The sequence below is a fragment of the Theropithecus gelada genome, chromosome 4, assembly GCF_003255815.1.
Source record: "Theropithecus gelada isolate Dixy chromosome 4, Tgel_1.0, whole genome shotgun sequence".
NCBI classification, from domain to species: domain Eukaryota; kingdom Metazoa; phylum Chordata; class Mammalia; order Primates; family Cercopithecidae; genus Theropithecus; species Theropithecus gelada.
In genome coordinates this window covers 74,477,945-74,504,710 of record NC_037671.1, presented here as the reverse complement: position 1 = coordinate 74,504,710, position 26,766 = coordinate 74,477,945, and the positions used below count along the sequence as shown (strand labels likewise).

At 38.0% G+C, this 26,766-nt stretch overlaps 1 protein-coding gene across 2 annotated transcripts in view; it reads right to left on the bottom strand.

Annotated features, from left to right (window-relative positions):
• SENP6 (SUMO specific peptidase 6) overlaps nt 1–26,766 on the bottom strand; it is a 78,515-nt gene that overhangs the window by 46,835 nt on the left and 4,914 nt on the right. For both annotated transcript variants that reach the window (XM_025382708.1, XM_025382707.1), the window contains exons 2-3: nt 11,675–11,768; nt 9,309–9,369 (exon numbers count right to left, since the gene is read on the bottom strand). In XM_025382708.1, the coding sequence (XP_025238493.1) occupies nt 9,309–9,369; nt 11,675–11,768 (155 nt within the window). The remainder of the gene's footprint in view (nt 1–9,308; nt 9,370–11,674; nt 11,769–26,766) is intronic.

Here is a 26,766-nt window from a genome sequence, read left to right as displayed (position 1 = left end):
CAATTTCAGTTCCCAGAAAATTTAGAGACAACTGTTGAATTAAAATACAACATATATAGGCCGGGCGCGGAGGCTCAAGCCTGTAATCCCAGCACTCTGGGAGGCCGAGATGGGCGGATCACGAGGTCACAAGATCAAGACCATCCTGGCTAACACGGTGAAACCCCGTCTCTACTAAAAAATACAAAAAACTAGCCGGGCGAGGTGGCGGGCGCCTGTAGTCCCAGCTACTCGGGAGGCTGAAGGCAGGAGAATGGCATGAACCCGGGAGGTGGAGCTTGCAGTGAGCTGAGATCCGGCCACTGCACTCCAGCCTGGGCAACAGAGCGAGACTCCGTCTCAAAAAAAAAATTAAATAAATAAAATAAAATAAAATTAAAATACAACATATAAATTATTTTAGAATCCTGGCAAATCTACTCACCTCCTAATTGTTTTGATTTTCCATCATTTTATTTGTGCTCCTAATTTGGTAATCTACATCAAATTACTGGGAGGAAATAAGGTGTAAATAAGTTTTTAAAAATTTATGGTTGATTATCTCACAGATTAGAGTACTCCGATTAATAAAATCATGATGATATGTTCAGTCTGGAATTGCCTAAAACTTTAATCCACTGCCCTACCCCAGCCTAAGACAGTTTTCCAGGTAATGCAAGCACAGCATCAAGAGAACTACTGTGAATAGATGAATCCATTTGTTCAAAAAGAGATCAAATGACTAGAAAACCAATTACAAACAAGGACCTTACTGATGTCAGACCTGAAACTATAAACATTATTTGCAAAGAAACATCAGTTTACAAAGCTTCAGTAACACTGCATTTAATAATAACAAAATGTAGCTCTTTCCAGAAAACTGCTAGTGTCATATACTGTGTGAATTACATCATCTCATATAAATCTCATGACAATTCTAGAAAGCAGACAGTTATTGGCAAGCCTAGAGTCTGCTATTCTGTCTGGTTAACATACGACTTATCCAACAATACTATATAGTAGTCCCCCTTTATCTACGGTTTTGCTTTCTATGGTATCAGTTACTAACAGTCAATTGCATTCCAAAAAATATTTTAATTTAGCCACTCCTCTGCTAGTACATACTAAGATTGTCTCTAAAGTTCTTCTATGGTATCACTGTTAAGTTTTTCAGAGATTATGAATAACACTCAGGCAAGGGAAGTACATACTAATTCATAAAAATGCACCAGGGCATAAAACATGAAAGGACAGCTTAACTCTGGTACTATGTGGCAATGCTGTGGGGCATAGTTAAAACCAGGTATTACTGTCCGGAGTGTTTAAACCCACACGCTCCCAAAAACAAAAACAAAAAATATCTGCCTGTGTTCTGGCAACACAAGTAAAGTGTGGGTGACAGTCACTTTGTTTATGGAATGGTTTCACCAATGCTTCATCCTAGGATATATGATTCAGTATTCTCTGGGGTTTCAGTCATTCACTGGGAGTCTTCAAGGGGGACTCTGGATATCAATCTATGAAATACATTTATACAAAATAAACACTGACACAGGGATCAGCAAACTTTTTCTGCAAAGGGCTAAAAGTATTTTAGGCTTTCTTGATCATATAGTCTTTGTATCTACTCAACTCTGTCCAAATATTCAAATCTGTTGTTGCAGCACAAAAGTGGCCACAAACAATTTATAAATAAGCATGGCCGTTTTCCAAGAAAACTTTACTTATGGACACAGATTTGAGTTTTATATTATGTTCACATGTCATGAAATAGAATTCATTTGATTCTTTCTTCCAAGCATTTAAAAATGTAAAAACCATTGTAGCTAACAGACAATAGATTTCAGGCTAGAGTTTTAACATGACAACCCCTGTTTATAACATTAATCATTAAGTAAATAATAAGCATAGCAAGTTACTAAAATTTAAGTTCTACAAGAACAAAAAAATCTGTTTTGCTCCAACACTGTGCTCAATATGTATTTGCTGCATCAATGAATACTTCATTAAGAATACTAAATATGCAAAAAATTATCAATGTTATCTTCCACCCAAAATTATCACACATCATATAATTTAAGTACAAGTACTGATATTCAGGAAGTTTAGCACTGAAGAATATCAGATAAGAGAACCTAAATGAAACCATTAAGTTAGAGACATACGTATGTTAAAAGCACTCAAATTCTGGAAAAAAAAAAAAGAATTGAAACAGTAAAAAATTAGACACACTATAGAAAACACAACTTTGAAAGAGAACCAACAGCAGTTCTATAAATGATGTCACTGAAATTTTTAAAAAGTACAAAAAAAAATTCAATGTATGGATTACCTAGCAGCTTAGATAGAGCTAAAGATAAAAGTAAATCGGAAGATAGAGCTAAGGAAATTACTCAGAATATGATACAGAGATATACTTCATTCCATTAGCCTTTTTTTTTTTTTTTTCCTTTTTTGCTTTTAAAAATAAAATACAGGTTACGGGATTCTTCTTTTTTTTTTTTTTTAATGATGGTTTTATGTCTATTAGAAGGTCTAGAAATAATAATGTAGAAAGGTAAAATCCACAGAAATAATGACTAAAATGTTTTCTTAACTAACAAAAGATATAAATCCCTTAAAAGAAGCACAGTGAAACTGCAGACGCCCAAAGGCAAAGAGAAGATTCTGTGAAAGAGAAGGGGAAAGATATGAAGACACTGTGAACTAAAATAAAGGATTTCTCCTAATTCTACACTCATTTTCAAACGGAGAAACCAGTCTATAATAGTTTAAACCAATGATCCATATGGACCTGAGGAAAGAAAAACAGCTCAGAGCAGTCTGAGCTCTGTGAGGCCCAGAGAGACTTAAGGAATTTCAGTCATAGTCCCCGACCCATGCCCAAAGGCAACTATTTAAAGGTGTTATGTGCTTTTTCTTGCCTGTAGTTTCCTGACTAGCAGATAAATTACCTAAAATGTTGGCCAGGTACAGTGGCTCACGCCTGTAATCCCAGCACTTTGGGAGGTCAAGGCTGGTGGATCACCTGAGGTCAGGAGTTCGAGACCAGCCTGACCAACATGGCAAAATCCTGTCTCTACTAAAAATGTAAAGATTTGCCAGGCGTGGTGATGCATGCCTGTAATCCCAGCTACTTGGGAGGCTGAGGAAGGAGAATGGCTTGAACCCAGGAGGCGGAGATTGCAGTGAGCTGACATCATGCCACTGCACTCCAGCCTGGGTGACAAAAGACTCCATCTCAAAAAAAAAAGTTATCACAAGTTGCACACTGTGGTCCTCACTCATTATCTTCATGTTCCAGGAATTTGTGATACAAAGAACAAAGTATGGCCAATCAGTATCTATTGTTAGCTATTTTAATGTAAATTCTTGGTAAACAACTTAGGAATAGTCTCTTCTTTTTTTCATTAAAAAACTCACTCGTAACTGCTGCTAATCGAAGCATACATGTGGGACAACTTAAATCTATGCTCCCAGGTTGCAGTCCTCAAATGTGACTCAAATAAACTCACTATAATATATTAATTTTTACTATATTAACTTATTAACTACATTAATTTTGCCTCAGTTTCTTCCTTTAGTTTGACAGATCTATACATTACCTGTAAGCTATTCAAAATCCAGGTAGATATATGTATATATCCCTGGGACACATAAAGACTTTCTGAAGGATTATCAAGCATGGTAGTCATGGTAATCAACTTTAAATCCTCAATCTGGCTGGGCGTCGTGGCTCACACCTGTAATCCCAGCACTTTGGGAGGCCAAGGTGGGCGGATCACCTGAGGTCTGGAGTTCGAGACCAGCCTGCCCAACATAGTGAAACCTTGTCTCTACTAAAAATACAAAAACTATCCGGACATGGTGGCACATGTAGTCCCAGCTACTCAGGGGGCTAAGGCAGGAGAATTGCTTGAACCTGGGAAGGGGAAGGTTGTAGTGAGCCAAGATCGCGCCACTGCACTCCTACCTGGGGGACAGGAGACTTTGTCTCAAAAAAAAAAAAAAAAAAGTACTGTATTGGCAAAAGCATACAGAAAATAAAAAGATTTCAGTTTTTCCAATTATTTCTGAGAGTATTTGGTTAAAACAAAACAAAACAAAAAAAGAAACCTAAAAATAACAAGTATACTAGCTATTCAAACCTTGGTAAAGCTTTTTTAGTGTATTTCTCCAAAATCTGGAAGGCCAGGACCTAATGACTGGATTACAAATTATTTTTAATTTTTAAATGTTTGGTCACTATGTAATTTTTGGCATTTAACTCAAAAGGAAAGAACTGTGGCTAGGCACGATGGCTCATGTCTGTAATTCCAGCACTTTGGGAGGCCAAGGTGGGTGGATCACTTGAGGTCAGGAGTTTGAGACCAGCCTGGCCAACACGGCAAAACCACTAAAACTACTAAAAATAGAAAAATCAGATGTGGTGGCAGGCGCCTGTAGTCCCAGCTACTTGGGAGGCTGAGGAGGGAGGATCACTTAAGCCTAGGAGGAAGAGGCTGCAGTGAGCTGAGATTGCCCCACTGCACTCCAGCCTGGGAGACAAGAGATTCTGTCTCAAATAAAAAAAGAATTGTACGATAATACTATAGCAAGACTATTTCCATATTTATCTACTTAGAATGTAACCAGGATTTCTCAGCACTTGTGTCTAACAAAAAAGTTTAAAGAAATTTCCCTCCATAAATATGTACAACTGTTACGTGTCCATTTTTAAGAAAGAGTAAAATTATTCAGAAAGTTTCATTCAGGTAATACGGATTCATGAACAGATGAACTAAATGAATAAAAAGGGAAACCATCAGCCTCATCCATGTTAAAAGATAAATTTCCAATACTATTTTGCATAATAAATTTAATAATTATAAATATCTATAATAATACTTTTTAGATCAAGTGTTCATTAATCATTATAATGATAACTCAGTTTTTAAAAAAACAAACTTTAGTAGCAGGAGTTTTACTTAATGTTAAGCTTCAGTAAAGTTTATCTTCAGTGAAGAATATCTCTATTAAAGTGCGATAGGATAATAAAAAGATTTTCAATTACATAAAAGTATATCATATTAAGATTCTGTGCGAAAACTGAACAGAAGAAATATGAATTTAAGAGGGAAAAGGCACAATATAAAATTTCTAACTGTTAAAGAAGAGATGGTCCATGTATATTTAAAATAGATGATACTATCACATCAGAATGATCTTTAGAGTTCACTACATAAATCAATGTGTCCTGTAGGTTTTACCTTAAAACATAAATATTTACATTTTAAAAATATGTAATAAAGCATATACTTTTACAAAAAATCATAAGAAATCTGAAAGCAGGCCAGGCGCAGCGGTTCACGCCTGTAACCCCAGAACTTTGGGAGGCCGAGGTGCGCGGACCATGAGGTCAGGAGTTTGAGACCAGTCTGACCAACATGGTCTCTACTAAAAATATAAAAAATTAGCCAGGCGTGGTGGCATGGTGGTGTCTCCAGTCACTCTGGAGACAGAGGCAGGAGAATTCCTTTAATCCAGGAGGTAGAGGTTGCAATGAGCTGAGATCATACCACTGCCCTCTGGCCTGGGTGAAACAGTAAGCCTCCATCTCAAAAAAAAAAAAATCTGAAAGCTCTATGTATGTACATTAAGACCAATGCCCTATATAAGTTAGTGATAGAAAACATCTTTTATTTTTTATTTTTTATTTTTGGTAGAGTCTCATTTTGTTGCCCAGGCTGATCTCAAACTCCTGGCTTCAAACGATCATCCTGCTTCATCCTACCAAGGTGCTGGGATTACAGGCAAAAGACACCGTGCCTGCCCACATCTCATTTTCATCTACCCAGTTCACTCCTTTTTTTCTATTTTTTTCTTGTCTATGTAAAGAACACCTAAAAAGCAGCACTTCAGGAAATCCAGATGTTAAAATAAAAGCTAGGAAAACCTGCAGTGGGAAAAACCTTAAGAGTTTTTCAGTATGAAAAACTTCATAAAGAAAAACTTAATAGTATTAACAGAAAAACATCAAATTCAATAATTTCCTCAGGCCGGGCACAGTGGTTCACGCCTGTAATCCCAGCACTTTGGGAGGCCAAGGTGGGCAGATCATTTGAGGTCAGGAGTTCAAGACCAGCCTGACCAACATGGTGAAACCCCACTTCTACTAAAATATAAAAATTAGCTGGTTTGGTGGTGTCCGCCTGTAATCCCAACTACTCAGGAAGCTGAGGCAGGAGAATTGCTTGAATTGCTTGAACCTGGGAGGCAGAAGTTACAGTGAGCCGATACTGCACCACCGCACTCCAACCTGGGCAAGAGAGTGAGACTCAGTATCAATAGATAAATAAACAAAATAAATTTCCTCAAATTATGACAAAATAGAGCTGTTGCAGAGGGGGGAAAAAAAACCCAGAAAGACAGGAAAAAAGGAAATGTAAAAGTTCTTCAAATTCTTACAGTGTAAATACAGGAAATATGTGAAGAAGGTGCTATGTTCAGATCAGCAAAAATTCAAGTGTGACTACATATTTTGCAAGATTATAGGGAAATAGAGTCATACACTGCTAGTGGGAATGGCTAATGTTAACACTTATAGATAGGGAATTTGGCAGTATCTAGCAAAATCACATGTGAATTTCACCTCTGAAATAGCAACTTCAATTCTAGGAATCTAGCCCACAAATATACTACACAGACATGAAAAAAATATATATGCACAAGGTTTTAGTAAAGTCTTATATGTAATAGCAAAAGACTGGGGGGAAAAAATCTCTATTCATCAGTAGGGACAAATTAAATATCTACAGTATATCCATCCAATGGAGTACTATATAATAAAAAGGATGACAAAGATCTGTAAATACTTTGCTGTACAGTGATCTATATAACATACTGTTAAGTAAGAAAATCAAGGTGTCAGCAAACAGTATGGATAGTTTTTCCAAGAAAAGTAGTATATGCTTACATATATATTAAAAAAAAGCTAACCCACCTAATTTTTAAAACAAGTCACTTATAGGGAAAACCGAAAAAAGGGAATCAAGATAAAATTAGATTTCTCTGAAAATTACTTCTTTTGAGATGTGATGCTGAAACCATACAAAAAATTTATACAATAAAAATTAAAATGAAAATAAAATGCAATTCCTCACTACAAAAAACAAAATTAAAAACAACAACAACAACAAACCTAACTCTCTATTCAGTTGGTAGAATACCAAACAGAAATAAACAATTCCAAATGACTTAAAAATATACTAATTTAAATACACATTCCTAGTGGGACACACATACCTGTTATATGTGTCATCAAAAACTAGGAAACAAAATAATTTGAAAATCATTTTATTGGTAATTATGTTGGTATTACTGTTGTGAAACTATTTTATATATCTAATAAGACAAAACATATAAAAGTGGGTTTTTTTGTTTTATTTTTTGTTTGGAGACTGAGAGTCGCTCCGTCACCCAGGCTGGAGCGCAGTGGCGCAATCTCAGCTCACTGCAACCTCCGCCTCCTGAGCTCAAGCAATTCTCCTTCCTCAGCCTCCCAAGTAGCTGGGACTACAGGCGCCCACTACCACGCCTGGCTAATTTTTTCTATTTTTAGTAGAGACGAGGTTTCAACATGTTGGCCAGGCTAGTCTCGAACTACTGACCTCAAGTGATCTGCCTGCTTTGGTCTCCCAAAGTGTTGGGATTACTTGCATGAGCCACCGTGCCCAGCCCCAAATAAGTTATTAAATTAACATCATTAAAAACAAAGACAGTAGACCCAAAAGCCTTTAAAAGAAAAAATGATACACTTGATGACACAAAGAAATATATTTTCCCCATGGCAATAGCCATCATAAGCAAAGACAAAAGACTAGTGAAAAACCTGAGTTAAAATTTTAGTAATGGCCAGGTGCGGTGGCTCAGGTCTGTAATCCCAACACTTTTGGAGACAGAGACAGGACAATCACTTGAGGCCAGGAGTTCATGACCAGTCTAGCCAACGTGGTGAAACCCGTTCTCTACTAAAAATACAAAAATTAGCCAGGCATGGTGGCGTATGCCTGTAATCCCAGCTACCCGTGTGGCTGAGGCATGAGAATTGTCTGAACCCAGGAGACGGAGGTTGCAGTAAGCTGAGACTGCACCACTGAACTCTATCTTGGGCAACAGAGCCAGACTCTGTCTCAAAAAAAAAAAAAGTACACACACACGTATATATATTTACAACTAGTATCACAGCAAAGGGCCAATTTCTCCAAAATATCTTATTTCATCAAACCCATAAAACTATTACATAATATACCACTATCGTATGTACTGTACAAAAATTTTTATTTTTTAGAGATGGAGTCTCACTATGTTGCCCAGGTAGTCTCAAACTCCTGACCTGAAGCAATTCTCCCACCTCAATTTCCCAAAGTGCTAGGATTATAGGCGTGCGCCACTACGCCTGGCCAAAAACAGTTTTTAAAAATAATTAAAGCGTATCACACTATCTTATAAGATGCATCTAGATTTCAAAGATGTCAAAATGTGAAAAAAAAAAAAAAAGTGTGTCTTAGACTAAATATAAAAAGAATTCCTATGAATAATATTCTAAAGACCAGATAGAGAAATGGGCAAAGGATATTAACTGACAATTATTTTAGAAAAGAATTAGACTATACATATGAAATGATATTCAACCTCACAAAAAATAAAATGGAAATTAAAACTACACTGAGATACCAGTTTTCACTGGCAAAGATCAAAGGTTGATGACATTATGACAGATGTGTGGGGAAACAGATAACGTTCAGATATTGATGGAACAAGTGTAAATCTGGTATGCCAAAATTAGAAATGGACCTGTCCTGATAAAGCAGTGCAACTTTTAGGAATTCATTCTACAGATATGCTTGTATGTCTGCAAAATAACCCATATAGAAGGCTAATTTACACATTATTTTAGAAAAGAATTAAAAAGTTGACAACACTAAATATTCATCAATAGGTGCAATTGGTTAATGGTATATAACACAATGGAATACTATGCACTCACTGAAAAGAATGAGGTGTTTTTATGAACTCTTACAGATGGTCTCCAAGATACATTAAGTTAAAGGAAGATCATGCACAGTATCTTACCAATTGTGTAACATGGGAGGTAGAAATATTTCTCTTCTTTATAATGCATAAAACATTCCCAAAGTGATAAATAACAAACTGGGAACACCATTTGCCTCTGGGGTGGAGAAAGTGGGTAACTGGGGTTTATAAATTAAAAATATTAAGTCTTCTTTTGAGGTAACAATTTTTTTGTATATAACGTAGAAAAAAAAAATATTTCAAGCAACACTTGCCTTTTTTCCTTTTGAGGTTTCAGAATCCTCATCTTCATCCACACTGAGCAGATTTGTCCCACTACACAGAAAATAAGGGGAAAAAAACCTTAAGTAGCAATTATAATCCTTATATTACATTCTGAGGTTTTATCCTCTATGTTCACCTAATTCAGGGAATCAGCAAACTTTTTCTGTAAAGGGCCAGACCACAGGCTTTGCAGGTCATAGGGTCTCTGTAGTAGCTACTCATATGTTGTATGAAAATAGCCATAAACAATACATGTAGCTATGTTCCCACAAAAATTACTAATTAGATAGCACGCAAGATTAGCCCATGGATCATAGTTTGCTGAACCCTACAATAGATGAACACATAATTCTGTTTATTTAGCTATGGATTTTGTTTATTCTCACTTATTTTTCCTTTCTGTCTTAGATTGAAAATTAAGGATAGAAAGACAAGAGAAACAAAATAATGGAGAAGAAATGAACTTAAAAGGAAAGAAAGTCTTAGCTAATGAAAAGGAAGTAATTCCAGTGTTATTACCATGGTAAAATAGTATACTTCCACCACTCTTGGAAATATCAACTCTTCACTGAGAAATCACTGGCCTGAAATTCTAAAAAGATTAAATTATCATGTTATCATGTTAATAGATAACATGAACCTGTTAATAGATACATGTTCAAAAAGCTGATATCCCTGAGACTCATGATGAACCAAAAAGTACAATTCATAAATGAAATGTACAGAACAGGTAGCACCTTGAAGACAGCTTTTAAAAAATGTGTAACTATACTAAATCTGCCACCAAAGAAAGTCAAATACAACCTTTTCGAAGACAACTCAGCTAAGGTATTTATTGTAAAGTCCTAGATATTTACACAAAAATGTAAAATATTTTATTACAATGTTTATACATCCCAAATTTTTTTAATGATAAAAGTTATCTTGTAAACATTTTACAAACATGTTTAAGAGGTGTTATATTTTCTATGCAGCTTAATTTCAGATTTAACTCTAATTTTTCAAAACTATATGCATACTGAATATAACAATAATTGTTTAATATTTTAAAGTAATCAGAAAAAGTATAAAAGAAATGAAAGAAAGAAAACCATAAAATACTGATTTTAAATGAGAGACTTACCAGTTCAAAGCTCTCCTTCAAATAAAACTTCAAATCAACATCTCATCGGTGAAGGCACATAAAGTGGTAATGATGAACGGAGCTGTTGCCCAGACAGAAGTGAAGCACCTACAATATTTAGCCAATATATTCTGAATGACTTCTTGTATAAAAATTTCTCTAACATATTTATAGTTTTGGTAGAACTTCGTGTGTATATTTGTGTATCTCTGAATTTGTTGTTTATTTTGGCCAGCAGAAAACAAGATCAATAAATCAAAAACCTAAAAACAATGTTTTCTTGTTTGTTTTTGTTTTTTTGAGACGGAGTCTTACTCTGTCGCCCAGGCTGGAGTGCAATGGCATGATCTGGGTTCACTGCAAACTCTACCTCCCGGGTTCAAGTGATTCTCCCGCCTCAGCCTCCTGAGTAGCTGGGATTACAGGTGTGCACCACTACACCCAGCTAATTTTTTGTATTTTTAGTAGAGATGAGGTCTCACCATGTTGGCCAGGCTGATCTTGAACTCCTGACCTCAAATGATGCACCTGCCTTGGCCTTCCAAAGTGTTAGGATTACAGGCATGAGCCACTGCGCCCGGCCAAAAAACTGAATGTTGAATTTTAAAAACAAATCTCACAACATACAAAAAGTTCTATTAAAACTATCATTTAAAATTTTTACACAACAGTCATTCCAAGTAGATTAACAAAGTGTAATGAACACTTTGCTTAACTTCTGTCTGGGTAAACACCTGTGTTTATCATTTATAATGGTTCTGCTTTCCCTGGTGAGAATCTGACCTAAGATGGATGTGGTAGGGGTGTGGTCACAACTGGGGAAGAAAGATACTACAGTATTTAAACTTTCATACAAAATGCAAGGGTCTTAATCTGGGTTCACTTACTCATGATAAATGGTGGCTTTTCAAACTGCTGCCTGAACAGAATGCCTTTTTAAAAAACAAAAAACAATTTCCTTATTTCGAAGCCTTCCATTGTACAGTAAATTTTTAATTATAAGGTTACATGTATTACAAACATATATTTATACATTTCAAAAGATAGAGAAAATAACAGTAAAATAATTTATCAATAAAGAACTGCTTTTTCTTTCCTTAAAGCAACTGTGAAACAGTTAAATGTTTTCTTAAGAATACCATATTCCTAAAAATATTTCTATGGAATAGAAATTGTTTTTCTAATGAGAAGTTTTATTCTTATAAAACATCTGAGGGAAAAAAAAATCCTTACTCTTTATCTGTATCTCCTTCACTTTCTTCTTCATGATCAAAGCTCCAATTATTTTTAAAACCTCCATCTCTCTTAGACTCTGATCTAGCCAAAGCTGAAATAAAAACAAACTGCAATAAGTATTCATTAATAGAGCTATTCAATATAAAGCAAATGTGAGCATTTCCCAAGCTCTTTGATTATTCTAGATTTTGTTTTAATTGGCTTGTCTTTGTCTATTTTTTGTAAACATCTGATTTCCTCCAAAGAGAAAAAGGCATTAAAATCTGTTTTTACTAATTCATAGTCATCCATACATGTGTTTGCTACACAAAGAAGCTCAGATTAGAAAGCTATAATAAAAATCGAGGGCACATGAATATGTATTAATATATAAAATCAGCCCTAAATCTCATCTTTGATCACTGATTCTAGAAATAAGTACCTATAAATAGTTTGCTTGCCTTCTTCACGAGAACCATATGCAGACTGCTAGACTCTCCCTTAAACTCACTGATACCTGCCTTTTAACAGAAGAAGAACAAAACAAGGTTTCCTGCTTTGGCAATGTAGTTAAAACTTGACAACTTGAAAAACTCTAGATCAGAACACTAAATGTGCTCATTATGAATTTTAAAAAATTTTATAAGTGCATGGCTGAAACCTCTTGAAGCGATTAACAACTAGAAAGTGGGAACCCGGAGGGCTAAATGAAATTCCAAAGATGGCATTTCTTTCTCGGTACTGTATGACTAAAAACCCGATGTCCTAGAACCCAGGATTTATTAGGTTAACCTCAAGGCCCCAGCAAAATGAGAAGTCAGACTGAAAACCAGAAAAGCTGAAGGGCAACACTCTGACTGGGTGAACTAGGGAAAAACAAAACAAAACAAAAAACTCACTGAAGACGCACTGGAGATAATTCTGATGTCTTACGCTTGGTTCTGGTTTTTTGACTTGAACTAAAGACAAATAAAGTATATTCACCCCATGGTCAGTGCTACGGTCTGAATGTTTCCAAATTTATATGGTGAAATCCTAACCCCAAGATACGGATGGTATTAAGAGGTGGGGCCTGTGGGAGCTGATTAGATCACGAGAGCACAGCTCTCATGAATGGGATTGGTGCCCTTATCAAAGAGGCCCAAGGGAGATTGTCTGCCCCTTCCATTCCTTGACGAGACAGCCAGAAGGTACCATTTGTGAAAAAGTGGGACCTTACCAGATACTGAATCTGGACATCTTGATCTAACTTCCCAGCTTCCAGAATTCTGAGAAATGTGAGGTTTAAAAGCTTCTCAGTCTATGAACTTCAATAAAGCAGCCCGAATAAACCAAGACAGTTAGGAAATCCCTAACCATAAGAGACCACAATTAACTAGGGTATGTAGTCAGAATTTTCACAACGTACAAGGCCATGAAAAACCCATAATTAAAATACCCTCCCATGAAAAGATGCTCAGCATCACTAACCATTAGAAAATGCAAATCAAACCCATAATGAGATACTACTTCTCACCCATTAGGACAGCTTTTTTTCTTTTTTTTTTTTTTTTTTTTGAGGTAAGGTAGCCCAAGCGGGAGTGCAGTGGCGCCATCATAGCTCACTGCAGCCTTGACCTCTTGAGCCCAAGTGATCTTCCTGCCTCAGCCTATGGAGTAGCTGGGATCACAGACACATGCCACCATGCTCAGGCAATTTTTACATTTTTTTGTAGAGGTGAGGTCTTGCCATTTTGCCCAGGTTGGTCTCGAACTCCTGGCCTCAATCCATCCTCCCTGCCTCAGCCACTCAAAGTGCTGGGAATACAGGTGTGAGCCACCCTGCCTGGTTGCTATTATTTACTTTTAAAAATGGAAAGTAACAAGTACTGGCTAGGATGTGGGAGAAATTGGAACTCTTGTCATTGCTAGTGGGAATGAAAAACAGTTCAGGCACTGTAGAAAAGAATTTGGCAGTTCCTCAAAAAGTTAAACATAGAATTACCATATGAGCTAGCAATTTCACTTCTAGGTAGACATCTAAAATAACAAAAGCATGTATTCAAACAGACACTTGTATGCCAATGTTCACAGCAGCATTATTCACAGTAAGCTAAATGGCGGAAACAACACAAATTTCTATCAACAGATTAATAAACAAAATATAGTATGTGTGTACATATGTACACACACACACACATAGACACAATGGAATGTTATTCACCCTTAAAGGGATACAAATTGGATACAGGATACAAGATGGAAGAACCCTAAAAACAGTTACTAAGTGAAATAAGCCAGATGCAAAAGGACAAATATTGTATGATTCCACATATGAGGTACCCAGAATAGGCAAATTCATAGAGACAGAAAGTAGAATGAAGGTTACCAGAGGCTAAAGGAAGTAGAGAAATGGAGAATTGCTGTTTAATAGGTACACAGTTCTTGTTTATAATGATTTAAAAGATCCAAAAATAAATATTGGTGGTGGCTGCACAACATTATAAATGTACTTAATACCAAGGAACTGTATAAATGTACACTTAAAAATTGTTAAACAGTAACTTTTATGTTATGTATATTATACCACAATAAAAAACTGCTTTTAAGGGGGGGGGGACGACAGCCTGAAAGTGACTAACACAAGCAAACACAAATCCTCTCTAAAAAATATAAAACTTCAATGCAAGCCCGAAAAAAGGTTTCAGAAATATCACGAAGAGGAGGAAATAAGTCTTAATGAGCAAACTACCAGTATACATTAAACTTCTTAACATGTATACTGGGATTGAAAACATAATAGGCCGGGTGCGGTGGCTCACGCCTGTAATCCCAGCACTTTGGGAGGCCGAGGCAGGCAGATCACGAGGTCAGAAGATCGAAACCATCCTGGCTAACATGGTGAAACCCCGTCTCTACTAAAAAAAAATACAAAACATTAGCTGGGCGTGGTGGCGGGCGCCTGTAGTCCCAGCTACTTGGGAAGCTGAGGCAGAAGAATGGCGTGAACCCGGGAGGCGGAGCTTGCAGTGAGCAGAGACCATGCGTCACTGCACTCCAGCCTGGGTGACAGAGCGAGACTCTGTCCCCCCCCCCCACCAAAAAAAAAGAAAACATAATAAATAGTAGATAATAGAAACAAGGTTTCTCCCTGTCAGATAAAGAAGTTACAAATAAACAAGAGAGGAAAGATAGAATGAACCCTGTGGTAGTAGGTTACAGTCGGACATACCAGCATGAACTCACATTTATTTAATATATATACAGATGGACAGGTATGTTGTAACATGGGTTAGTATAGAGAGTTAGGGCTGCTTTCTTAGAGGGTCTAGAAGCAGTGACACCCCAGTAGCAACAAACACACTTACAACTAGATCTTGGTTTCTATATACCATTCTCTCTAATAAAAGGAGCCAGGGCTCCTAGAAGAAATGACTGATTCTAGGCCAGAGGCAGAAAAAAATGCCAACATGAACCTGGTGTAACTTACAGGGTCAGAATGCAAGACAGTCATTTTTTTTTAAAGATGGAGGAGTATCAAAAGGTTATGGAAGCCAACTTGAAAGAATTCCCAATGGCCAAAGTTGGAACAATTTTAGCAAAAATAAGTAACATTGGCATTGGGTTATAACTCCTAAATAAAATAAACATTCCAAAATCCATACTGATAAAAACAGATGATTGAATAGATAAATAAACGGAAAGAAGGGACACATGTTCCTTATAGAAGAATTCCAAATAATATAAGCATATACTCCTTTCTCCAAAGGTAAAAATGAATTTTCCTTGAGTACGGGCTCACCTTGGTAACTTACTTCAAAAACACAGACATAAAAGGGGGGGAAAACAAACTGACAATGGAGACTACCTCAGCCAAGTGATCATACTTAACATTCATAGTGATATATCTTATTCATGGCATGTACGCTTTAATACGGTATGATGAAAATAGCACTTCAGCACTGTGATCTTTTCCCTGAAACTCATAATCCCAGTTTAATCATAAGAAAACATCAGACAAACCCAACCTGAGGGACATTGTATAAAATACCTGTATACAGTACTTTGTACAACTGCCAAGGTTATGAAAAACAAGGAAAGATTAAGAAACTGTGAAAGAACACAGTATACTAAGGAGACAAGACAAATCAAATCTGAAGTCTTGGATTGGACTCTCGAATACGAAAAAGGCGTTAATGGAATTACTGGTGAAATACAAAATAAAGTTTGTAGTTCAGGTAATAGTAATAATACTATCATACAAATGTTAAATTTCATAGTTATGACAAACATACCCTGGCTATATTTGGTGGCAACATTAGTGGAGGCTGAGTAAAAGTTACATAGAAATTCTCTAAACTGGCCAGGCGCAGTGGCTCACGTCTGTAATCCCAGCACTTTGGGAGGTGGAGGTGGAGGTGAGGCTGGCGGATCACCTGAGGTTGGGAGTTTAGACCAGTCCGACCAACATGGAGAAACCCCATCTCTATTAAAAATACAAAATTAGCCAGGCGTGGCGGTGCATGCCTGTAACCCCAGCTACTCAGGAGGCTGAGGCAAGAGAATCGCTTGAACCCAGGAGATGGAGGTTGTAGTGAGCCAAGATCACACCATTGCATTCCAGCCTGGGCAACAAGAGCGAAGGTTCATCTCAAAAAAAAAAAAAAGGAAAGAAATTATCTAAACCATCTTTGAAACTTCTATTAAATGTATTCCAAAATAAAAGGTTTTAAAACACCAAAGGCTGGGTGCAGTGGCTCATGCCTGTACTCTCAGCATTTTGCGAGGCTGAAGCGGGCAGATCATTTTAGCCCAGGAATTTGAGACCAGCCTGGGCAACATGACAAAATCCTGTCTCTACAAAAAAATACAAAAACACTAGCCTGGCATAGCGGTGCTTGCCTGTAGTACCAGCTACTGAGGAGACTGGGATAGGAGGATTGGACGGAAGATCAACTGAGCCCGGGAGGTTGAGGCCGCAGTGAGCCATGATCACACCACTGCAATCCAGCCTGGGTGACACAGCAGGAGAGTCTCAAAAATACATAAATAAAAATTTAAAAACACAATGTAAAATGAACTATGTTTCAAAAGTCAAAAGAGATGTTATAATATTTACGCACTAAAGGAACTAGGGTTCTTTACACAGAGTTTTTTTTTTTTTTTTTTTTTTTTGAGACGGAGTTTGACTCTTGTTGCCCACGCTGGAGTGCATTGGTGCAATCTCAGCTCACTGCAACCTCTGCCTCCCGGGTTCAAGCAATTCTCCTGCCTCAGCCTCCTGAGTAGCTGGGATTACAGGCGCACGCTACCACGCCCGGCTAATTTTGTCTTTTTAGTACAGACAGGGTTTCACCATGTTGGTCAGGCTGGCCTCGAACTCCTGACCTTGTGATTCACCCGCCTCGGCCTCCCAAAGCATTGGGATTACAGGTGTGTGCCACTGCGCCTGGCTGTTGACACACAATTCTAGCAAACTCAAACATACCCTAATTGATATTAGATTAGAACCTCTGTAGAAGTAATAATTTCAAGGAAGGAAAATTACTGAGGAATCTCACATAAAGACAGATATAAACTTTAAATAAAACATTAGCAAATCAAACTCAGTGATATATAACACATTACAATTAGGTAGGGTTTATTCTAAAAAGCAAAAGAAAATGTTTGAAAATCATGAATGTAATTTACAATATCCACTCACAACAAAAAAACTCTTAGCAGGCAGGGCATGGTGGCTCACGCCTGTGATCCCAGCACTTTGGGAGGCTGAGGTGGGTGGTTCACTTGAGGTCAGGAGTTTGAGACTAGCCTGGCCAATGTTGCAAAACCCCGTCTCTACTAAAAATACAAAAATTAGCCAGGTGGCGCCTGTAATCCCAGCTACTCGGGAGGCTGAGGCAGGAGAATCGCTTGAACCCAGAAGGCAGAGGTTGAGTGAGCTGAGATCGCGCCACTGCACTTCAGCCTGAGCGACACAGCAAGACTCTGTCTCAAAAAAAACGAAACAAAACAAAAAAATCCTCTTGGCAGGATAGGCGAGATAATCCCAGCACTTTGGGAGGCCAAGGTGCGTGAATCACTTGAGATCAGGAGTTCAAGACCAGCTTGGCCAACATGGCGAAACCCTGTTTCTACTAAAAATACAAAAATGAGATGGGTGTGGTGGTGCATGCTTGTAATCCCAGCTAACTGGGAGGCTGAGGCAGAAGAATTGCTTGAACCCGGGAGGTGGAAGTTGCATTGAGCTGAGATCAGGCCACCACTGAATTCTAGCCTGGGTAACAAAGTGTGTGAGACTCTGTCTCAAAACAACAACAACAACAAAAAAACTTGCAAATCAGGAATAGGAAGGCACTTCTGTAATCTGAAATAGGAATAACTCCCCAAACCTTCAGCAAACATCTAACTCTTCCCCAGCAATAAACTATCAACAAGTCTACTGAAGTACATAGTGAAGGCCAAATTTGGCGGGGTCATAGTTTTGTTTTCTTTTCTATTGTTGGTGCAGTACAGGGAGAAAAATCACTAGGGAACCACTATATTAATAACTGGGGGATTCAGGCATGAATCATCAATGGATGCTGAACCGGTGGGTGAAATCGGGTAAGAAACAAGTTATTTACAAGGTTTCAAAATATCTCCCCACACAATATTTATTAATTTCAAAGAGAAAGATAGTGGCTGGGTGCAGTGGCTCGCACTTGTAATCCCAGCACTTTGGGAGCCAAGGCAGGTGGATCCAAGGTCAGGAGTCCGAGACCAGCCTGGCCAATATGGTTATACCCTATCTCTACTAAAAATACGAAAAATTAGCCTGGCGTGGTGGCGCACACCTGTAATCCCAGCTACTCGGGAGGCTGAGACAGGAGAATGGCTTGAACCCGGGAGGCAGAGGTTGCAGTGAGCCAAGATTGCACCATTGCACTCCAGTCTGGGCGACAGAGCCAGACTCCATCTCGGAAAAAAAAAAAAAAGATAGTAACTTTCAGCAGAAAAATCTGGCGAACATCACCTTAACTAAGTGATCAATTGATCAATTTCCCCAACAACAAGACAAATTGACATCATGGTCCTCTCGATATGACACACTGAGAAAAACAAAAAATCATTTTTATGGCATTCCTTATATTTTTAAAAAATGCATAACCTGATTTGAATCATAAGGAAACATCAGATAAACACAAATTGGGATTAAACTACAAAATAACCATCCTGTTTTCTTAAACAATGTCAAGGTCAAGAAACACAAAGTCTGAAAAGCTATTTCCATATTATAGAAGACAAAAGGGACATGACAAATCAATGCAAACATCATTCTGTATCAGATCCTGAACCCAGAATTTTTTCTCTTTTGCTATTAAGGAACATTTTTAGGTCAACTAATGAAAGTGGAAAAATGTTTGTAGATTATAGTAGTGTATCAATGTTAATTTTCTGAGTTTTATAACTACACTGTAATAATTTAAGAGAATGTATATTTCCTAAACAAAAGTACGGGTAAGTTACACAATAAAGTAATTAGGGTTAAATGAGCAGCATGTCTGAAATTTACTTTCAAAGGGTTAAAAAAAAAAAAAAACCCAGTGCTTTCATTTTCATTATCATTTAGTGTTCCACAGTATAAATATAATCGCTTACGTATATATCCTCCATTTGTGGAAATTTAGTTTACATTCACCTTTTTACTGTTACGTACGTTGCTACTATGAACATTTTAGTATGTCTCATATTGCTATTAAGAACTTTTTTTTTTAAGTTTGTTTCCTTGTGCATGTGTGTTTCTCCAGGGCAGAGGTCACCAGTCTTTTTCTGTAAAGGGCCAGATAGTAAATATCTTACACTGTGTAGTCCACACAGTCTCTGTCAGTTACTCAACCTTGCCATTTCAATGAGAAGGCCGGGATAATGCAAATAGGTATTGCTATGTTGCAATAAAACTTTATTTAAGGGCAGTGACATTTGAATTTCATGTAATTTTCATGTGTCATAAAACATTCTTCTTTTAACTTTTTCCCTCCAGTCATTAAAAATATAAAAGCCATTCTGAGCTCATGAGCCTCTTAAAAACAGAACGCTGGCCAAATTTGGCTGGATCATAGTTTTCTTTTCCTTTTTTTTTTTTTTTTTTTAAGATAGAATCTCGCTCTGTCACCCAGACTGGAGTGCAGGGCACAATCTTGGCTCACCGCAACCTCTACATCCTGGGTTCAAGTGACTCTCGTGCCTCGGTCTCCCAAGTAGCTGGGATTACAGGCATGTGCCATGATGCCCAGCTGATCTTTGTATTTTTAGTAGTGAGGGGGTTCTCACCATGTTGCCCAGGCTGGTTTTGAACTCCTGGCCTCAAGTGATCTGCCCACTTTGGCCTCCCAAAGTGCTAGGATTACAGACGTGAGCCACCAAGCCCGGCCTGGGGCATAGTTTTCTGATACCTGACCTAGGATATCCCTTAGCAATGGAATGAAATTGCTACATCCTCAGGGATGTGCAATTTCAAGTTCAATAGGTATTGCCAAATTGATCTCCAAAATGGTTTCAGTAGCCGTTTTTATGTTTTCCTGTTTCTATGCATCATCTCCCACTGTAGTGATGTTTTAATTTCTGATAGTCTCATAGGGTTATCAGACAGCTTACACCTATAATCCTAGCGTTTTGGGTGGCTAAGGCAAGAGGATTGCTTGAGGCCAGAAGTCGAGACCAGCTTGAGCAGCATAGTAACATTCTGTCTCTACAAAAATAAAAAAATCAGCTGGCTGTGGTGGCACATGCCTGTAGTCCCAGCTACTCAGGAGGCTGAGGCAGGAGGATCCCTTGAGCCCAGGAGTTTGAGACTGCAGTGAGCCATAAGTGCACCACAATTATGAATATGAGAAAAACTCGTAAGAAAAATGTAACTGAGAAATATAAATGCAGCAAAAGAAAATACAGAGAGAATTAAACGTGAAAGTTAGGAAAGCAATTTTATGTGGTTTTGTAGGCTACAGCCCAAGTCATTCTCAAGAACTATCAAGATTTTTCAAAGCCTTGAGTTACCATGTTACAAGTCTGAGTATCCTGCTGCAGAGGCCATCTAAAGAGGTCTTTAGACTGCAGACATGGAACTTCCCAACCAAACCACACAAACCACCACCAAATCATCCCTGCAGATGCTACATGAAGAAGAAAAATCACCTAGTTAAGCCTTTCTCAAGTCCCTGATCTTCAAAACCTGTATCTTTTGGTACAGAAGACAAACCAATAGATCACTACTATCTTCAAGATAAAGTCTTAAAATATTATATTTCTGGATGTCATATTAAATTAGACCCCTCTGTGAGCTACCAAAACTAAAATATTCTTTCCCTTAGGACCCCAGTTTCACTAGGCTATCTATTTCTATGTACCTTTCAGCAGGATGCTAGCATAGTCAGTTCAGTTCATCACTGAGGCAGCAGTTTAGTGCTACAGGTGTTGCCAGAAACTCCTTAGCTTTCTATGGAATGAAAAAGTCTAGCAATGATACCTATTCCAAAGTGGTGCAGTTGGTGCTACCTTTACACAGAATACACAATCTCTTAAAAATACACGTATCTCAGGCTGAAGCACACAAACTTAGAAGCCAGAAACTAAACTGAGAAATGACTGCATGAGATAAGTAGTTCCAAATGTTCCTTATGCTCTAAAGTGAGAGGATCATCAAAGTGTCAGGGAATTCAGGATTCTGTGAGACAGACCAATGACATTTGAGGAACACTCTAACTCTCAAAGTGCAAACACATAATTCAAGAAGATGGACAGTTTCATAAAAAGCTTACATTAACAGAGACTCAAGAAACAAGTGAAGTCTGTAAATGGTGAAAGCAAAGGAGACTGAGGAGCTGATATCCAAACTTGTGAAGGAGAAGCTGATAAACAGCCTCAGATTTATTTGCTATTATGATTTACTAAATCATTCTTTGATATCTCCTGTGGTTAAAAAATGAAAACCAACCTGGGCTGAAAGCAGAAGATCAAATGCCAAAATGTTTGGAATCCCACTTCATTCAAATAGTGACCGCTGGGGTTATGAAGAAAAAGAAGTTATTGGTTTCCACAGAAGTAGAGTCAGCAGGTGTCATGGTAGTTAAGAAGTAGTACCTTTATCTTGTCTCCAGAATTTAGTGCTAGATTCATAAGTAGGAGGTTATGAGGGTACAAAGTTTGTAGATTTTTGAATATACGAAACAACAAGGTTACTAAACAGTTTAAATTCTCCAAGCCTAGGAGAATTTCTAGTTCCTCATTGTCCACTCTTTATCAAAAATGAAAAGTGAATTTACCATCTTTTGGATGCCAGCACTTTGTTATTTTTTTCTCCCACTCTGTTTCAAAGACTGTAATGCAGTGAATTTGGGAGGGGAAAAAAACACATCTTCAAAAAGTATAAAATGTGTTTGAAATAGCAAGTCCTCTCTCACCCCACCCCCAAACAAAACAAACAAAAACAACCTCCAAGGGCAAGATCAGAACATGGCTGTTGTCATACTACTCCAGGCTAGTTTCAGATGGCTTCAAATTAGCTGTTGTTAAACTAGGACAAGGCAGAGTGTCCAAACATCCCAGTGTGCCTGGTACTATCCCAATTTTAGCACTGAAAGCCCCATATACTCTGAAGATGATAGGTCCTAAGTTTTCCCAATGGATGCAGAAGATTCTGGGAAGCACAAAACCCAAAGGTAGACAAAAAAATTAGGGGCCAAAAGCAACCCTATTTTTAGTGTCAAACGGATATGGCACAGATTATCTATCACTTGAATTTTAGCCATTGTTTTATTACCTGATGATGGCAACCATCATTTGCAGTTCACAATAATGGATTATCCATTGTTGCATCATTCTAAGTAATATGACTTAGGTATGCAATTTAAGTGTACTGTAACTGTGAGCATTAACAGTCTGTGACTTAGTGTATTAACTGGCACTTTGTATCAAGATACTGTTTTATTTTTAATATTGTGAATAGTATGACCATTTCTAAGAGCTTAAGTAATGAAAATGATAGTATGACCCAGGCATCACTAAGTGAAAGAAAAAACAAAAGGAAAGAAAAATTTCTTTTTTTTTTTTTTTTGAGACGGAGTCTTGCTCTGCCGCCCAGGCTGGAGTACAGTGGCCGGATCTCAGCTCACTGCAAGCTCCGCCTCCCGGGTTCACGCCATTCTCCTGCCTCAGCCTCCCGAGTAGCTGGGACTACAGGCGCCTGCCACCTCGCCTGGCTAGTTTTTTGTATTTTTAGTAGAGACGGGGTTTCACCGTGTTAGCCAGGATGGTCTCGATCTCCTGACCTCGTGATCCGCCCATCTCGGCCTCCCAAAGTGCTGGGATTACAGGCTTGAGCCACCGCGCCCGGCCCGGAAAGAAAAATTTCTAACATTCTTCCTCTTTTGTGCATACTTATGCTTGCCTAGTTTCAGAAATTCCTGAATCCATTCCCAATCAACTAAAAATTAAACTAAGGCCAGGTGCAGTGGCTCACACTTCTAATCCCAGCACTTTGGGAGGCTGAAGCGGATGGATCACTTGAGGTCAGGAGTTTGAGACCAGCCTGGACAACATGGAGAAACCCCAATTCTACAAAAAATAGAAAAATTAGTCAGGCATGGTTGTGCGTGCCTGTAATCCCAGCTACCAGGGAGGCTGAGGAAGGAGAATTGCTTGAATCTGGAAGGAAGGCGGAGGTTGCAGTGAGCTGAGATGGTGCCACCACACTATAGCCTGGGCAACGGAGCCAAGACTCCGTCTCAAAAAACAAAACAAAACAAAACAGTAAACTAATGACTGTTTCTGTTGCTATTTATATCTTTGAAATAAATTACTAATTAAGTTGCCAATTTTATTTTGTCTTTCTTTAGCTTCCCAAACTGTCCAAAAGTTGGATTTTCGGTTTCTTAAGAATTGTCATTTAAAATACTATATGACTGCTGAAAAATACTATGACTGTTGAAAGAATGGGGAAAAAATACCAGGTAGGTATGGGAGACAAAAGATGGCTGTATAGATTAAGATAGCTGCAAATAATTTGCCATTCTTCCCACTGAAGGGTGGAATCTACTCCCTCTCTCCTTCAATCAGGGCCAGCTCTGTGTTCTTTTGGCCAATACAATATGGAAGAAGTAACACTAAATTTCCGAAGCTGGGCCGCAAGAGATTTGTGGCTTTCCGTTTTTGCCTTCTTAAAAGTGCTGCTTCATCAATAAATAATACTTCTCCATAATAACTTATTATTTTTCCTTCTCTTGTTCGGTTGCCCCTTCCTTTAGGGGGAGGTACAGGAAAAAGAGGTAAGAGTAAGAACAGGAAAGCAAACTGATGAGGAAGAGGGGAGAAAGAGAGAGGAAGGAAATGCTGAAGAAAGCTGAAGCTATTAAGTCGGTCCCAGGCTACAGTCTGACTTCCCCAATAACTTAAGCTGTGCCACACAACCCTTCTATACATCAAGTTCCTCAAATATTCAACATACTTTTCTAATAGCAACAGGAATACTCAACTTATGAAAGTCTAGCCATACAAAGTATGTAATTTCATTCTCTTTCCTCTCTCATTACAACACTGGTCAAAATCAGTTACTATCTAGAAAAAGGTAGTCAGTGAAAGAAAAACAATGCAAATTAAAATTCAAATAGAAGACAAGCAAGGAAAGGAAACTGTTTTTCTTTTCTCTATCTGCTAATAAAATAAACAATATAAAGTTACACGGAGTGCTTATTATATGCCTGGAATTGCTTTAAGTAATATATATTACCTCAATCCTTATGGCAATCTTAAGGTAACTACAATTATTATTTTTTAACGACAATTATTATCTTTGTTTTACAGCTGAGAAAACACAGAGAGGTTAAGTAATCTATCCAAGATCACATAACTAACAAGTAGCAGAGCCAGATGTTGAACCTCAGCATTCTGACTTTTGAATTCATATTCTCAATGCATTTCTACTGAAAATCACTTTCTTTTCTCCTTCCTCTTTCTCCCCCCTTTCTTCTCTTTCCTCTTCTTTCTTCCTCCCTCCCTCTCTTTTTTTCTTTCTTTCTTCTCAGCTCTGTAACCCAGGCTGAAGTGCAGTGTCATGAACTGCAGGCCTCAACCTCCTGGGGTCGAGCAACAAGCAATATTCCCACCTCAGCCTCCTAAATTGCTGGGACTTTGGGTGCATGCTGTGACATCCAGCTAATTTTTGTATTTTTTGTAGAGGTGGGGCCTCGCTATGTTGCCTAGGCTGGTCTTGAACTCCTGGGCTCAAGCAATCCTCCTGTCTTGGCCTCCCAAAGTGTTATCTCAGGATAACAGGTATGACCCACTGCACTTTGTCTGAAAATCACTTTCATTCCAAGTGAGGTTTTACTTTACTATTTCAAGTACATGAACTCACATGATAAACAATTTATCACTTTAACTGGGATGAAATCAGGAAATAAACATACTTAAGTAAGGAGTAAATAAGGAATGACACCATGATGTAGTTTCCAAAAGTAATGCAATCAAAAGAAAAAGAGGTGTATTCCCCTAAGTAGGCAGAAACTAAAAACCCTGTTCATATTCCATAGAATGCCAATCGTTTGGGAGAAACTGTGCTCTAGTTCAACAGACAGTGTGAGGTATTTAGGTCTCCAGTAAAACTGGCAAACCGATTGGGTTGTGCACTGAGTTTATGTATAACATAAAAGACTGGCTAAAGGGAAATGGAAAACACTTTTCATTTGGAGACAGAAATATTTTTGTTGGTATCTGTAGAGAACAACATTGCATGCAACAGTTTAGCAGCACTCTTTTCAACCTAGTAGAGAAGGTCCATAAAGGAAGACAGGCTGAAATGAAAAGGAAAACAAACTAAAGTAGTAATATATGTATATTAGAAAGGAAAGGCAGAAAAAAGTTACTTCAGGAAAAACAGGAGAAAATATAGGAGAAGGAATTCACTTGGTCAAACAAAAAAAAGAAAAAAAAAAGGAAAAGAAAACCAGATATGAAAAAGTACAATACAAAAATGAAGAAATGAGAAAGTAAGTAGACTTCTTAGAGCCCCCAGAGTGAAAAAAAGAGGAGGCAGAATATCAAAAGAAAGTTTATAAGACAAGCTAGCTACCATCAATCACCTTTGTCCTATGTTCCAATCATCTCCTAACTGGGTAATCTTTTACCCCTCTCTGAAGCATTCTCCATGTAGCAGCTAATGACTCTTTTGGGGGGGCAGCAGGGTCTCGCTCTGTTTCCCAGGTGGGAATGCAGGGATACGATCATGGCTCACTGCAGCCTCGCCCTCCTGGGTTCAAGAATCCTCCCACACCATTTTTTTATTTTTTTGTACAGACATGGGCTCACTATGTTGCTCAGACTGGTCTCAAATTCCTGGGCTCAAGCAATCCTCTCACCTCGGCCTCCCAAAATGCTGGGATTACAGGCATGAGCCACCATGCCCGGCTGTTGACCTTGTTTGAAACAAATGATGTCACCTCTAGTATCATCTTGCATCACTCTCCTGACACCATATTGTCCTCCCTTAAGTTCCCCAAACATGCCATGCTCCGCTATTTTATTCCCTCTGCCTAGAAAGCGCTGCCTCCCCACCTTCTGTTCTCTAATATCCACTCAAACCACCCTGATTAGATCCAATTCTCATGATTTCAGGTTAAGTGTCCCTTATCCAAAATGCTTGAAACTAGAAGAAATGTTTCAGATTTCAGAATTTATTTTTCCCGGATTTTGGAATATTTGCAAATTATATTATCCCAACTGAGCATCCCAAATCCAAAAATCTGAATTGATTCAATGAGCATTTCTTAGGAGGGTCATGTTGGCATTCAAAAAGTTTCAAATTCTGGAGCATTTCGGATTTCTAAATTTGGGACGTTCAACTTGTATAAACAACCCACCATTGCTGTACTTGTCAGTTGTAATTTTACATTTAAGAGTATTATTATTTTATTATTTTTTACTTTCCACACTAGACTGAACACTCTATTAAAAAAACATGGTTTCTTCTCTCTCACTGTTATGCCTCTCAGTGCAGCGCCATTGCCTACAACACAGCAGGTGTTCAATAAATATCTGTTGACTGAATAAATGAATACAGGGGAGCAACCTGCCAAAACTGTCTATCATAAGTGGAAAAG